At 41.8% G+C, this 12874-nt stretch overlaps 1 protein-coding gene across 3 annotated transcripts in view; it reads right to left on the bottom strand.

The window, feature by feature from the left end:
* Nucleotides 1-883: 883 nt before the first annotated feature.
* ATP2C2 (ATPase secretory pathway Ca2+ transporting 2) overlaps nt 884-12874 on the bottom strand; it is a 28686-nt gene continuing 16695 nt past the window's right edge. The window contains exons 15-27 of one of the 3 annotated variants that reach the window (XM_063313076.1): nt 12700-12789; nt 11252-11353; nt 9619-9775; nt 8671-8841; nt 7783-7880; nt 7633-7683; nt 6430-6596; nt 5954-6022; nt 5740-5856; nt 5063-5210; nt 3720-3815; nt 1902-2043; nt 889-1459 (exon numbers count right to left, since the gene is read on the bottom strand). In XM_063313076.1, coding sequence (XP_063169146.1) covers nt 1341-1459; nt 1902-2043; nt 3720-3815; nt 5063-5210; nt 5740-5856; nt 5954-6022; nt 6430-6596; nt 7633-7683; nt 7783-7880; nt 8671-8841; nt 9619-9775; nt 11252-11353; nt 12700-12789 — 1527 coding nt within the window. In that variant the 3' untranslated portion in view covers nt 889-1340. Of the gene's footprint in view, nt 1460-1901; nt 2044-3719; nt 4118-5062; nt 5211-5739; nt 5857-5953; nt 6023-6429; nt 6597-7632; nt 7684-7782; nt 7881-8670; nt 8842-9618; nt 9776-11251; nt 11354-12699; nt 12790-12874 lie in introns of those variants that run through there. The other 2 variants (XM_063313077.1, XR_010068624.1) reach the window with 2 other exon arrangements.

The raw sequence follows: 12874 nt of genomic DNA, 5'->3' as shown, positions 1-12874 counted from the left end.
AGAACAGAATTGGGCGGACCAGAAATCGGATCAGCGCTGAGATTTTTTCCCCCCCCCTCATTGGAATCTGTTTTTAGCGATTCTTCGGTATAGTGTTTGAGGATGCCGACCATAACAGTTTGAAATGGAAAATCTCTATGAAAATCTAGAGCAGGTGCATCTGTCCCCTAGGACAGGGCACAGGCCTTCCTGTCACCCTAAAGCCTTTTAGCTCCTTTAGAACATCTTGCCGAATTGTAATTTTTAACCCTCTTTCTTACTCTCCGTTGTGCACCACCAGAATCAATTCCTTCCAGGTATTCCTGGGGGCAGAGGTGACTGTGGGATGCGGGGGGAAGTAAGGAGGGCAGATGATGAAAGCAACCCCTGGCTCTTGTGATGCACCTCTGTCCCCTTTGAATGTTTTGTGCTGTTGCTTGCACATCTGGAAGGGGTAGAATATAAGGCGCAACACTGCTTCCACCGTTTTGACCAAAGCATCAGACCCTCTGGATGCTTGCCTGGGGTCTGTTGTGGAAAACGGAAGAGGGCTGGTAGAGAATCATTTGCTCTTGACTTTGTGTGTATAACCACGGAGGAGACAGGTTTTTGCATGCAAAAGACCTGGGTTCAATTTTGGCCATCACCAGTTAGAAGGATTACACACCAGCTGATTTGAAGAAGTCCTAAGGAGCTGCTGAATAAAGGACCCATTCATGAAGCTGTTCAAAGATGTAAGAAAGAACAAAGAGGGAATAGAAAGGGTAAGTATGATAAGAAAACACATGGGAAAAAATTGAGAATTTAGAAGAAAAATTAGGCAGTTTTAAAGAGGCCTAAGGATTGGAAACTACAGCTAGATTTACATCTCATGCCAAGTTTATTCCTGAATAAACCACAAATGCACATTAAGCTATAAACCATAATTTATAAGCCATAATGGCTGGGGTCCTGCATCACTGTCCAAATCAAGGGAACCACACTAAGGTTTAGAACTGTGTGTGAATCCAGCCACTGGCTTTTCAATCCCAGTTGAACACCTAAATCACAACACCGCATTGACCCTCTAGAAGACACAAAGGCAGACTTTATTAACAAAAGTTTTTATTAGATCTTAAATAAATAAAGGTGGATAATCCCACCATTGTTCTGAAAGACTGTATTGTCAGAGGAGGAAATGGAATCCACACATCCGTTCAACTTTACAGGACTGGATGGCTAGCGATCAAGAAACAGATAGTCTGTGACAGAGTTGCTTTGGGGACGTTCAAAGATGCAGAAGAGACTCAAGTAGGCCAGAGGACTTCCAGAATCCGGCAGTTTCCTTCAAGCCAATTGGAGGGCAAGGGATGTTCTGTCCATCAGACCATTTCCAATGGTTTGTGATCTGTCTTTGACCCACAACAATATTTCTCGCACATTTTGACCAGTTCGGAGAGGATAAATACAGAAGACGCGAGGGCGGTGAGGAACAGCAGGTCTGTCAAAGGAAGGAAACGAAAGGGTTACTAATATGGACAAGTAAACAAGGTGGCACCTGTTGACATCTCAGAATCGTTTGCCCGTTGAATGTCTAGCGAAACTGCATTTCGGGGGACTATATTCTTACAGTAAACAGGAGCCAAAAGGATGCTGAAATGAAAATGAAAGAGTCAGCAATGAAGTTCTTTCAGAGGAAGGTACGTGTCCCCCGAACTTCATATTTTTCATGGTTAAAATGTTTTTGTAGGTGGCCATTTAGACTTGTTGAAAAGAAAAGGCATACCATTTTTAATATAAGCCACTGTCTTCCATTCCTGACATTTGTCAGCCTAGTTTCGCAGACCATGTTGTTAGGGTCACAACACTTCATGGCCAGGAGCTTAAACCTTTTATTTAGAAACATTGAGACCCTCCTTCAAGAGGTTGGCTCTGAGACGTACCCAGCGCTCCTAAATTCTCTGTCTGGAAAATCTTCTGCAGAGGAGGAATGTAAATGACAGCCATTTGACCCAAAAGAGATCCTAGCACAGAATACCAGAACATGCGGTTTCGGAAGAGACCGATTTCTAGTATCAGTTTTGTCTGGGGGAGAAAAAAAAGAAAGATTAGATTATTCAATATTCCTACGGTCTTTTTTTTTCCCCCTTACGTGAACCCATCTTGTTTTTCCAAAGCAGCTTTTGAACAAATCGGATGATTAATAAAATCAGTACTTGATTGCAAATCAAATATTTTCAAAGCAGGTGTTTCTCTCAATAACAAGTGCAAGGGCTTGTCGTAAGATGAATTCCAGCTCATAGGGTGTAGCATCACCCCACAGGTGTCCTGATTAAAGCTCCCCCCCAAAAAACCCCCTCAACTATTGGTACCAATAAGCAGGTTCAAGGAGAGAATTTTGAGTGAAACAATAGCGCTTCTCATGCGTTGCCAATTTGCTGTCCTGCTTTCTCTTTCAGAAGTAATAAAGATCCCTTCAGACATCTTAAAGGCACCCACATATTTAATGTCCATAGCCTGGGTCACGTACCATACCAAACCACAATGTGTTTGGTTTCCTTTGCAATGAAGATAACCATGCTTTTAAAACCATGGTTTATGGCTTAGTACAGTGTATGGCTGCAGCAAATTGTGGTTTATCTAGCAACCACAGTTAAGCAAATGGCTTACTGTGATGTGTGAAACTAGCCTTTCAAGTTTTTTACTGAGACGAAATTCGCATTTCCCTGTTCAGGTTCTTCAAAAGATACATCTGCTTATCTGCACTGACCGGTTGCCCCATTGCCAGAATGGCCCAGTGACCCTTTTTTCAAGGGTAGGAAGCCATGAGGTCACTCTGTACTCCTGCTGTATTTTCTTGCTCTGGTTTTAAAGTATTCGTTCCCCCGTACATTGTCTTGCATGCTCCTGTCCACTTTGGCTGGTACTTTGCTACAAGCTCACCCCAAGCGTTCATTTCATCCCCAAACTCAAGTGACTGGAAAACCTCTGAAACAGTAGACCACTGGACTGATTAAAAGAAACAGCGTAGGGGAAAGTAGGTAGCTCAGGGAAAGATATCTCTGTTTCTGCCTCTATCTCTGTAAATGGAAACACTTTTACTAAGTTTCAAACCAGCAACCTTCTGTTTACCAAAAAAAGGGTTATAACCATTGTGCCGTAATAGCATTCCTAGCAGAAACAGCTCTAGAAGACATTGGAAACCAATGGGAATAAAAAAGGAATTCTTACTTTAAAGCTGGTTGTTGTGCCTGCATGTGCGTGCATTCTGATGCTTTAACTTTGTAGATACTCATTCAATTTAACTTTCTATTATGAGTGTATACATGCATGCACACATGTATATGGATATACATGCACACACAGTATTTATGTCCAGTAAGACCTACCCATAGGAAAGAAGGCAAAGAAAGCAATTGACAATTGTTTTCCTGGAACAGAAATGACACAGCATAGTAGCTGGGGAATTGTCCAGTGGGAGTATGTAGTAGCCTGCTGTCTGGACTGAATACCTTGCCTGCAAACTGTTGCCAAAATGTCTCAGTCTGGACAGGATTTTCATAAGCCAGCTTAGAGTCAAGCTGACATGAGCACAGGAGAGGAGCAGCTTAAGGGTGCAGTGCAGTTACGCCCAGCATCTGTCCCCAAGAAAGAAGAAGTTGAGTTGTCTTTTGCTAAAATGTTGTCTATGTTCCTAGTTTGCAAAGTCCTTTCTCTTGTCAGTGGACTGAACCCTCTGCTGGATTAGCTGCCTCTCTCACCTGAGAACGACACGTCAGGGCATTGAAGAGGTCAAAGAAAATGAAGCAAGTAAAAGTCATTGTTGTCGTCCGGGGAGTTATGCCACTTTCTGGAATCTGGAAAGGCAACGTGATAAAATGCATTTGTAAAAGAGAGAAGGAAAAGCGAGGTTCAGCATGGATGCTGAAGACGGAAAGCCCTCCCATCTCACAATGAGCCTTTTGTTTATAAAGTCACAGTCACCTTGAAAACGGGTTGTACTTCTTTTAAAAGGAAGATTAGAAGTAAGGTGGTAGTGCCAAAGCATATACATTTCATGGGCACAAATCTGCACCTGATGATGGATGAGCAACAACAAGATTTATCAAAGACTAACACAGAAAATGTGTCCAATTTTTGCACCCTAGCCAATTTCCACCTGTAAAAAGGTTACAGCTTTATTGGGGAATGCTACTGAAAAAGAGATTGCATGTCTTCAAACAAACTTTGGTCTGGATCTTCATATTACAGGTAGTCTTCTCTTAATGACCACAATTGGGACCGGAATTTCGGTTACTAACTGAATCGGTCATTGTGGTGGATTTTAGCGGTGCTGCTGGTTCTCAGGAAGGAGGGAGCACATTCCAAGGAGGTGGAAGAGATAAGCGGAAGCACAGTCCGGGAGGCAGTGGGGGGAAATTCAGGATAGCCCTACCCTAGAGCTCTCCCAGGTTATTTCCCCTGAGGTTAGGTAGAGTAGCTTGAGTCTGGCAAGATTCTGTCTTTATGGTATGAGCAAATAAAGAACTGGAGTTTGAAAGGACTGACTCTTCGTTGTTCTGGGCCTGACAGTCATTAAGCAAATCTGGCCCGATTTTATGACCTTTTTGTGATGGTTGTTAAAGGAATCACAGTGGGTATTAAGCGAACCACGTGGTCATTAAGCGAATGACACAGTTCCCCATTGATTTTGCTTGCCAGAAGCTGGCTGGGAAGGTTGAAAATGGTGGTCACGTGACCATATGACACTGCAATGGTCATAAATGTGAACCAGTTACCAAGAACCCAAATTGCAATCATGTGATTGCGGGGACGCTGTTGCAGTCATAAGTGTGAGGACCAGTCATAAGTTATTTTTTTCAGCACTATCATAAGTCTGCACTGTCACTAAATGAATGGTTGTTAAGCGAGGACTACCTGTAATCCGATTTGCACCTTTCCATCCTGAATGCAAATCCAGAACCAAGTAGCAAAGACTCAGTCTCTGAGTTGGTTATATTAAGGGAAGAAAAAGTCGCTGGCAACAAAATGTGCCTTATTTGGAAAAATACAGGAACAGTGTCAAAAAAGTCTGATGGAACGAGTGCTTTGACCATGTTCTCACCTCTTTCCAAAAGACATAGATTGTTCCGCTGATGATAACGGCCGCCGAAAGAATAATTTTTAGAATCAGGGACTTGCTGAGAATTGTATCTGTGGTGTTCCTTGGAGGCTGTTTGATAGCATCTTTGTCTACTGGTTCAACACCCAAACTGTTTCCCGGTCCCAGGAGAATAATAAAGAAGACTTTATTTTACAAACACAGATTAATTTGTTGTTTATATTTACTATAAACATTGCCATGGATAGGATACACAAGAAAATGACTCCCTAAGGCATGGATGGGACAACACCAACTTGGGCAGTAATAAGGAATACTGAAATGCTAGTTACAAAGAGAATAAATAAGTTAAGTGATAGTATCATCTTAAATCCTTGGGAAAAGAAAGGGATGAAGTGAGAGATTTTTATACTAGTTCTATAAACTCTCATTTCAAGAGAGCTGATGGCCATACAAATACTGAGGACATCTTTTTGTCTTTGGTGTGTTTACAGCTTGGTGAAAGGACTGGCATCAACCAGCTTTCCCTCAAAATCACTTTTCATATCCAATTTCAAATATTAGACAAATTTTGAACATCTATTTTAATTTTATATTTAAGTTTTTTGGGGGGAAGTGGAAAGGAATCAAATCTGGATTTTTGTGTGGGAAGGTCCTAATTTTCATATGGAAGTCCTTACCTTTGAGCTGGAGGGCCATCCATGATAATATTGATCCATAAGATCTGCATAGCATTGAGTGGATTTGGCAGATTGAATATTGTGGACAGAGCTATTAAACTTAGAGCTGAGATGCTCCTAAAGGAGGAAAAGCAAGAGACAGAATTATATCTTCTCAATGCTCTTTGAAAACAGCCTCGGTTCCATTCTATGGATTAAGCCAATAATGACTTACGTGCTGAGTTGAAATCGAACAAAGTTTTTAATGTTGTAAAATATGCCCTTTCCTTCTTCTATTGCATGCCTGTTGGGAACAAAACACAATTTCCATAAACACATCTGAATAGTCAAGTTTAGGTGGAGTATCATCCATATTTTGTAAGTCATGTTCTAGATTTTTATTTATATATTTAAGGGAGACTCTTTTCACTCCAGAGTCATTTCACACACTGTTCTGATGTTAGTTACTGCCTCAGTTTTATTGCCCTAACCCAGAATCCAGTGGGAACTTTAATACCAGCAGTTGCACCCAACATTTTGGTTTTTTTTCCAATTCTACCCTGTTCATCTCCAATGGAAGAAGTGGATGTGTAATGTACAAAGGAGGTTCCCAGGGCTCAGCTGGCTGTGCTGCAATGCATGGAAACTTCAGAGGACTGAAGCAAGTTGTGTGTGTGTGTCAGAGAAACCATTCTGGGATGAGTCACTTACATGATTGCTGGGAAATTGTCATCCACAAGAATCATATTTGCAGCCTCTTTGCTAACATCTGTGCCTGCCCGTCCCATCGCAATCCCAATATCAGCAGACTTCAGAGCCACGGCATCATTCACTCCATCCCCCGTCATTCCCACGATGGCACCAGACTTTTGCAAAGCCTACAGAAATGTCAAGTGAGTTGAAGCATCAGCCTCCACCTGGTTGGATTTCTTAGACAAAGCTTTGCTTTGAGAAAGTGGAACAGATTTAAACCACATTTAACAGCAAGAAAAGTGCTGAATGTCTAGAGTAGGGATCTTAAATTAGAGGTGATAAAAGGTACACAGATGTAAAGTCTGGATTTTCAGAAACTGGCATCCTTGCAATTAAAACCAAGTAAGATTTGCAATCTGTTGAAAAATAGGCCCTTATTTTTTTGCTCATAAACCCAAGGTTAAATGTTCATGCAAAGATAATTGCTAGACTCAAGCCAAACCATCTTCAGATTGATGCATTAATCCCACATTAGCCAAATAGGTGCTTATCCGGGTCTATTTAAATGATTATCTGTCACTTTCATGATTGTTATAAATTGGACCAAGGTGATTGTGGATTAGCTGCTGGGAGCTTTCTGAGCTAGTTAATTGTGCACCTTGTTTTTACCCAAAGAAGGCAAAATTCTCAAATCAACAACAGATAAAGATGATTTTGCCCCTTGGGCAAGTCAGAGGCCAAAGAAAAAAGAAATAATTGGATCAAGGCTACAGTATATTTTTTCTAGCAAGTTCAGTATATTTCTGCTTGCAGTTTGTTGTTAATTCACTGCTTAAGAAAGCAGAACAGAGTTGGAAATTTCAGTTGGTCAACTAATGATCCACAGTCTGATTTTGTTATTGCTAAAAGATGCAATCTTAAGTTTTGTAAGTGAATCAGTGATAAAAATACAGCCTAGTTTGGAATTATTGTACTTCCCTTCTTCAATAGAGGAATAGCTAGGCACAGACATTCCCTTCCCCCTGATTGTCAGCAAAGAATTAGTAAGACAACTATTATTAGTGAGTTGCAAGAAAAACGAAGAAGGAAAATGGAATCTCAGTAGAATTTTATTTTGCAGGGTGTAGGTAACTCATGTGTGAAGGGGAGATCACCGAGGAGCAGAATCATTCCAAGGACGGGAAAAGTGATGGCATTGTTAGTCTACAGTCTAAAGGGTACCTTTATTATTTTAAGTTTGTGTTTGGGGCTTGTTCGGAAGAAGATGGAAACCTGGAAGAGGAGGGGGAAAAGAGATCTATGTGAGACAATGGTGTTTCTGAGAAGAGCTGCCCAACCCCACACTCCCACGACTCTTTCAAACACCATTACGTTTTTGACTCTTGAAGACAGCACTGACTCATTGATGTTTTCCAGTTCTTTCCCAGACATTGCATTCATTGTCCCATTACAAAGACCAATATTCTGCCCTGCAAACAAACAAACCAAGCACATAATAGTATAGATGGTGAACAAACCATGCATTTGTGGATGATTCAGACCTTGAAATGGACCATTATGATTCGAAATGGGCATTTTTTTTTTAGTGTTCCATTTAAAAACTGGACCTCTTCTGGGACTTTTCATGATGGGGCATTTTGCACACCTCTAGACTTTTTCTTGGTCTATGGTTCTCTGACTGCGTTTCTTGAATGAAGGGACCAAGAAATGAATTCAAGGAAGCGGCCAATGAGCTTGGCTTGGAGCCAGATTCAACTCCATTGGACCTCTTAGAGAGAAGTATCTATACAGCCTTCTTCAGAGCTGTTAGAAGGACATCTGTAGTAAAAATAAAGCTAGGATCCCACAAAGCATCACCTTATGCCATTGACCTTTGATTCTCAAAAGTTTACAGGACCATGAAATATGTAGAACTTTTGGTGGAGTTGGCCAGGGAGGAGAAAGATATCTGCATTTTCTGAAATTATTAGGATTTCCCTTAATTAGATCAGATGATGCAGATGACAAATAGTTGAAGATCTCTGGGTTGTTAAAGGAACAGGGCAAAGCAATTTCTATATTGTTAATTAAGAGAATGGTAGTGTGTGGGGGTTTTTTTTTGCACAGTTGGGCCAGATTAGAGGGAAATAGCCTTGCGATGTCCAACTTGAACCTTGCAAGCTCAGCTTTATCTTTATCCCAAAGGGAGTCAAGGTGAGGATCAAAGCAAATTGGTCATTGCCGTTCTAAAAAGAAGGCTGCACTTCATGTCTTGCTTACCAATGGCCAAGGCTGTTTCAAAGGCATCTCCAGTTATCATTTTCACAGCTACGCCCGAGTCAACGAGAACTTTAACTGCTTCTTTGATGCCTTGTCGTGGGGGATCAATGATTCCAACTAGACCCAGAAATGTTAATCTGCCAAGTTCTGGACCAGAAGCCAGGGCAAGCACTAGAATGAGAAAAGGAGAATGGGGATGACTGTCAGCCATATTACGTTCAATTTAGATGACTGCCATGCACTCTATATGGGGTGGCCATTGAAGAATTGGAAAAATGCCGTCGGTAGAGAATGCTGCAACCAGATTCTTTGCCAACTTGCACCTCACAGATCACTTTCGACCAATCTTAATTCAGATGGGTTGGCTTCCAATTTGTTTACACACCCAAATAAACTAATACAATCTAGATTTTGGCTGTGGCCTATAAAACAATCTGGGACATTTAAATTACTACTTCCATGAGAATTTTCCAATAATTTACGATGTTTGTCAGAGGACCTATTTCACATCCCACGACTGAAAGAAGCTGGGCTGATTTATGGATTTAGTTCAAATGCTTCTATGCTGCTTCAGGCATTATGACTCTAAGCTCACAGCAGTAATATAAACACAGCATCAACACTATCTATTAAACTACCGTAGTAATTGAACAACAGCACAGAAAACTTCAACCATAATAATGCATAATCCTATCATCATAATCAAACACATAGCACCATTCATAATCAAAATCTCATTGTCATCCATCTCAATATCCTCCACTACTCACACCAAATGCCTTTGAAAGAGCTGTTGTGGGGATGGGAGGGGTCTTTTCTCTAAAAGTATCCTGAGTATGAAGCTTTCCTTAGGGAATTTAGATGGCTAAAGACTTTGGTTTTGCTCAGGAACCTTAACTTGTTGACGACACAAGATCGGGGTATAATAAGGCACAGCCACAGACTGACCTCGCAAGCCGATTGAACCCATGCACTTTTCTTCTTGAGCGTAGGAAGCTTTCTGTTGGGGGGTCAATGGTAGAGCAATCCCTCCGTTGTTGAACATGGTGCAGTGTTGCATCACTTCTCTAAAGGCCCCTTTCATGAAGTAGAGGTCTTCCTGATCCTGTGAAATGAGAAGATGGGAGATATGATGAGGAGAACGTTTAGAAATGCTGACCCTTTCTACATCCTAAATGAATTGGTTGGGTTGGTTCTATCATATACACAACATCATCAAAACATCATGTACCATATTAAGAAAGAAAATGCTTTCCAACACAGCATACATCAGAGGCAGCAGTGAAGCGCACCTTCATGCTGAGCTGTGTTGTAGTTTGCTACAGGATGCTTGAACCTGCCATCATTCATAAAAGGTAAAGGTAAAGGTTTCCCTTGACGTAAAGTCCAGTCGAGTCTGACTCTAGGGGGCAGTGCTCATCTCCGTTTCTAAGCCTTGGAGCCGGCGTTGTCATAGACACTTCCGGGTCATGTGGCCAGCATAACGACTCGGAACGCCGTTACCTTCCCGCCGAAGCGGTACCTATTGATCTACTCACATTTGCATGTTTTCGAACTGCTAGGTGAGCAGGAGCTGGGACTAGCAACGGGAACTCACCCCACCGCGCGGTTTCGAACCGCCGACCTTCCGATCGACAGCTCAGCGGTTTAACCCGCAGCGCCACCGCGTCCCTATGCCATCATTCATAAACCAAGGTTTATGCTTGATGTTTGGTGAAATGTGTGCATTAATAACTGAAGATGGGATCCTTCTGGATGAATGAAGCTTGTTGCTATAAAGAACAAAATGTTAGGTAGCTATATTTTCTTTCTTCCTTTAAAGAGGTTTCTTCCCCTTTTTTCCTTGCCAATAAAGAGATAAAAGGAACATTAGAAACCATGGCAGGATTGCCTTATCTAATTCTGTCATAAAATGCCATGGGTGATATGGTGCTAGCACAATATACCTCTCATCTGGAAGCGCAGTGGAAAGACACAGGATTCCTCTACACAGATGTGGGGCTCACTGCATCTCCCAAACTTCAGAAACATTTTTGTCTCACCCTAATAAGGTCCTTATCATGACTGACCTTCTATGCTGCACATCAGCACAGTTCCTTGACCTCTACTTCAACAATTTAAAGGAAACACAGTGAAATGGTGGCAAGATTTCATGGTGCCATGACACCAGGAAGCGGGAGGGAGTCAAGGAAGTGGGATGAAGCAAGATATCCAACCATTGGAGGACAACCCATCACACTGCAATGCTGCAAAGCTGTTCTGAAAGTGTGATATCCTGTGTCACAACGGAGTGATTAATTGGTTCAACTGCACAAGATCTATGGAAACATCATGACGTAGAAACATAGGGTGCCATATTTGGAGGGTCCCCTGGATTCACCATATCACCCAGCCATGAAGCCCATCAGGTGAACTTGGGTCAAGTCCTCCTAGCTTAAGGTAGTTGTGGGGATTAAAAAGAGGAAAAACTGTGGGATACAAATGTGATAAAATGCCATTAACTGGAATGAATGCCTACGCAAATAGTTTCTTCTTTTAGTTTCTGAGCTTGCTCTGGAGACAACTAACCACATTCTTATACCTGATTTTTCAGAGCACATTTCACTGCCATCCATTTTTGCTCTGAGCTAAATGGAATCTCTTTTGTCCGCACGTAAGTATTGTTTATGTCACTCAGGTCCATCTAAAACAAATAAGAGAAGGACAGAATGTTCAAATGAATTCTTTACACACGTTGCTGGTGGAGCTAGAGTAGAGTGACACAAAATTGCATCCACCCACACCTCCTCAAATTGAAAGCTGAGTATCTTAGTGACATATTTCCATGTTGCTTTGGAAATGCAATGTTGGGGATTGGGAAAGATTATCAAAACTGGTATGAGTTTTCTTTTGAACTCTAAGAGTCTTTATCAATTTTGCTGTATTACCAACACACAAGTTGACTGTGTTCCCAGTTAGGTCACCTCCCTGGATTCACCTCTGTTAATTGGCAACACACAATTTCCACCGACTGAGAACTGGGGAGTGGCAATTTTCTAAATCGTTCCCGCTTCCATCAAGGAAGTTGTGAGGCTGTCGCTGCCCCTCTTGCTCCACCAGAGCATGACCATCCATGATGCTTCAAATGGGGTCAGTACCACCATAGTCACATTCAGGAGAGTTTGCCCATTCCCTTCCCATTCCTGTCCCCTTTTCACTTGTGGCAGAGAAGGGGATGAATGTGGCGAACACTAAAATGGCAACAGAGATGGAGCTCACAGCGAAGACTATTTAGGACTTTACTCAGAAGGGAGAGGGGGTCAGTTATCCACCTAGTAAATTGTTCAAATGACACAACTGAGCTACTTCAGCCCCAAATGACTTGGGCTAGATGTGAGTCTGAGTTAAAATGTTTGCGTGAGATGCTACTCCCCTCTTCCAGGGATCCATTCTTGCATGCAGGAAGAGGGCAATTCAGCAGCAGCGGAAAGAAGGTGAAATAGTTCTCAGTTAGATGGCAGATCTGCTAGTCTACACCAGGGGCTTGGAAAGTGAACATTAAGATGCCTTTAGCCTTCATCCAAGACTTTTGTCTTTCTCCAACTTTCCAGTGCTTAATTACATTTTTCACACACATCTACCCTTGTTCTGGAAGGAGTTTTACTTTTTTCGAAGACCACTGTCTTTCCCAGGAACCTATTTTCCAGTCAAAGATCTTATTGAAGTGGTAGGTGGGGTCAGGATTATGCATCATTGTTCCTATTCATTGGATATGGTGTGTGTGTGAATTTTCAGCTGGCTAAATTCCAGGCCTCTGAAGGGAGATTAAGAAGAAATGGTTATATGGCATGTCTCTCTAACATGCAGACAACTATTAACCCTGATTGATTCTCTTTGTGTGAATTATACAACCAGCAGAACATTAAATAACTCTCTCCGATCTTGGTAATCATAGTATAATGAGGTACAGCTTCTCTGCCTTTCCAGATTAAACAAAACCAAATGAAATCTAAAATTAATAAGCCTGGGAATCTCAACGAATTACCTTACCTTCATAGCCAAGGCGATGAGTGCTCCTTCAGTTGGCTGTCCCATCACTGCTGCCTTCCTGATAATTGCGTTATTGGCCACACAGCCAGCCTGCAAAAGTTTCATTTGGACTTTTAGGAAGTGTGGAAAGAGGTGAATGAATCCCATTCTCTGTGTCGGCTCTGGGTTCAACGTG

This window comes from Candoia aspera, chromosome 11 (assembly GCF_035149785.1).
Source record: "Candoia aspera isolate rCanAsp1 chromosome 11, rCanAsp1.hap2, whole genome shotgun sequence".
Lineage (NCBI taxonomy): Eukaryota > Metazoa > Chordata > Lepidosauria > Squamata > Boidae > Candoia > Candoia aspera.
The sequence above is the reverse complement of the archived record's forward strand: the minus strand, read 5'-3'. Positions and strand labels throughout refer to the sequence as shown.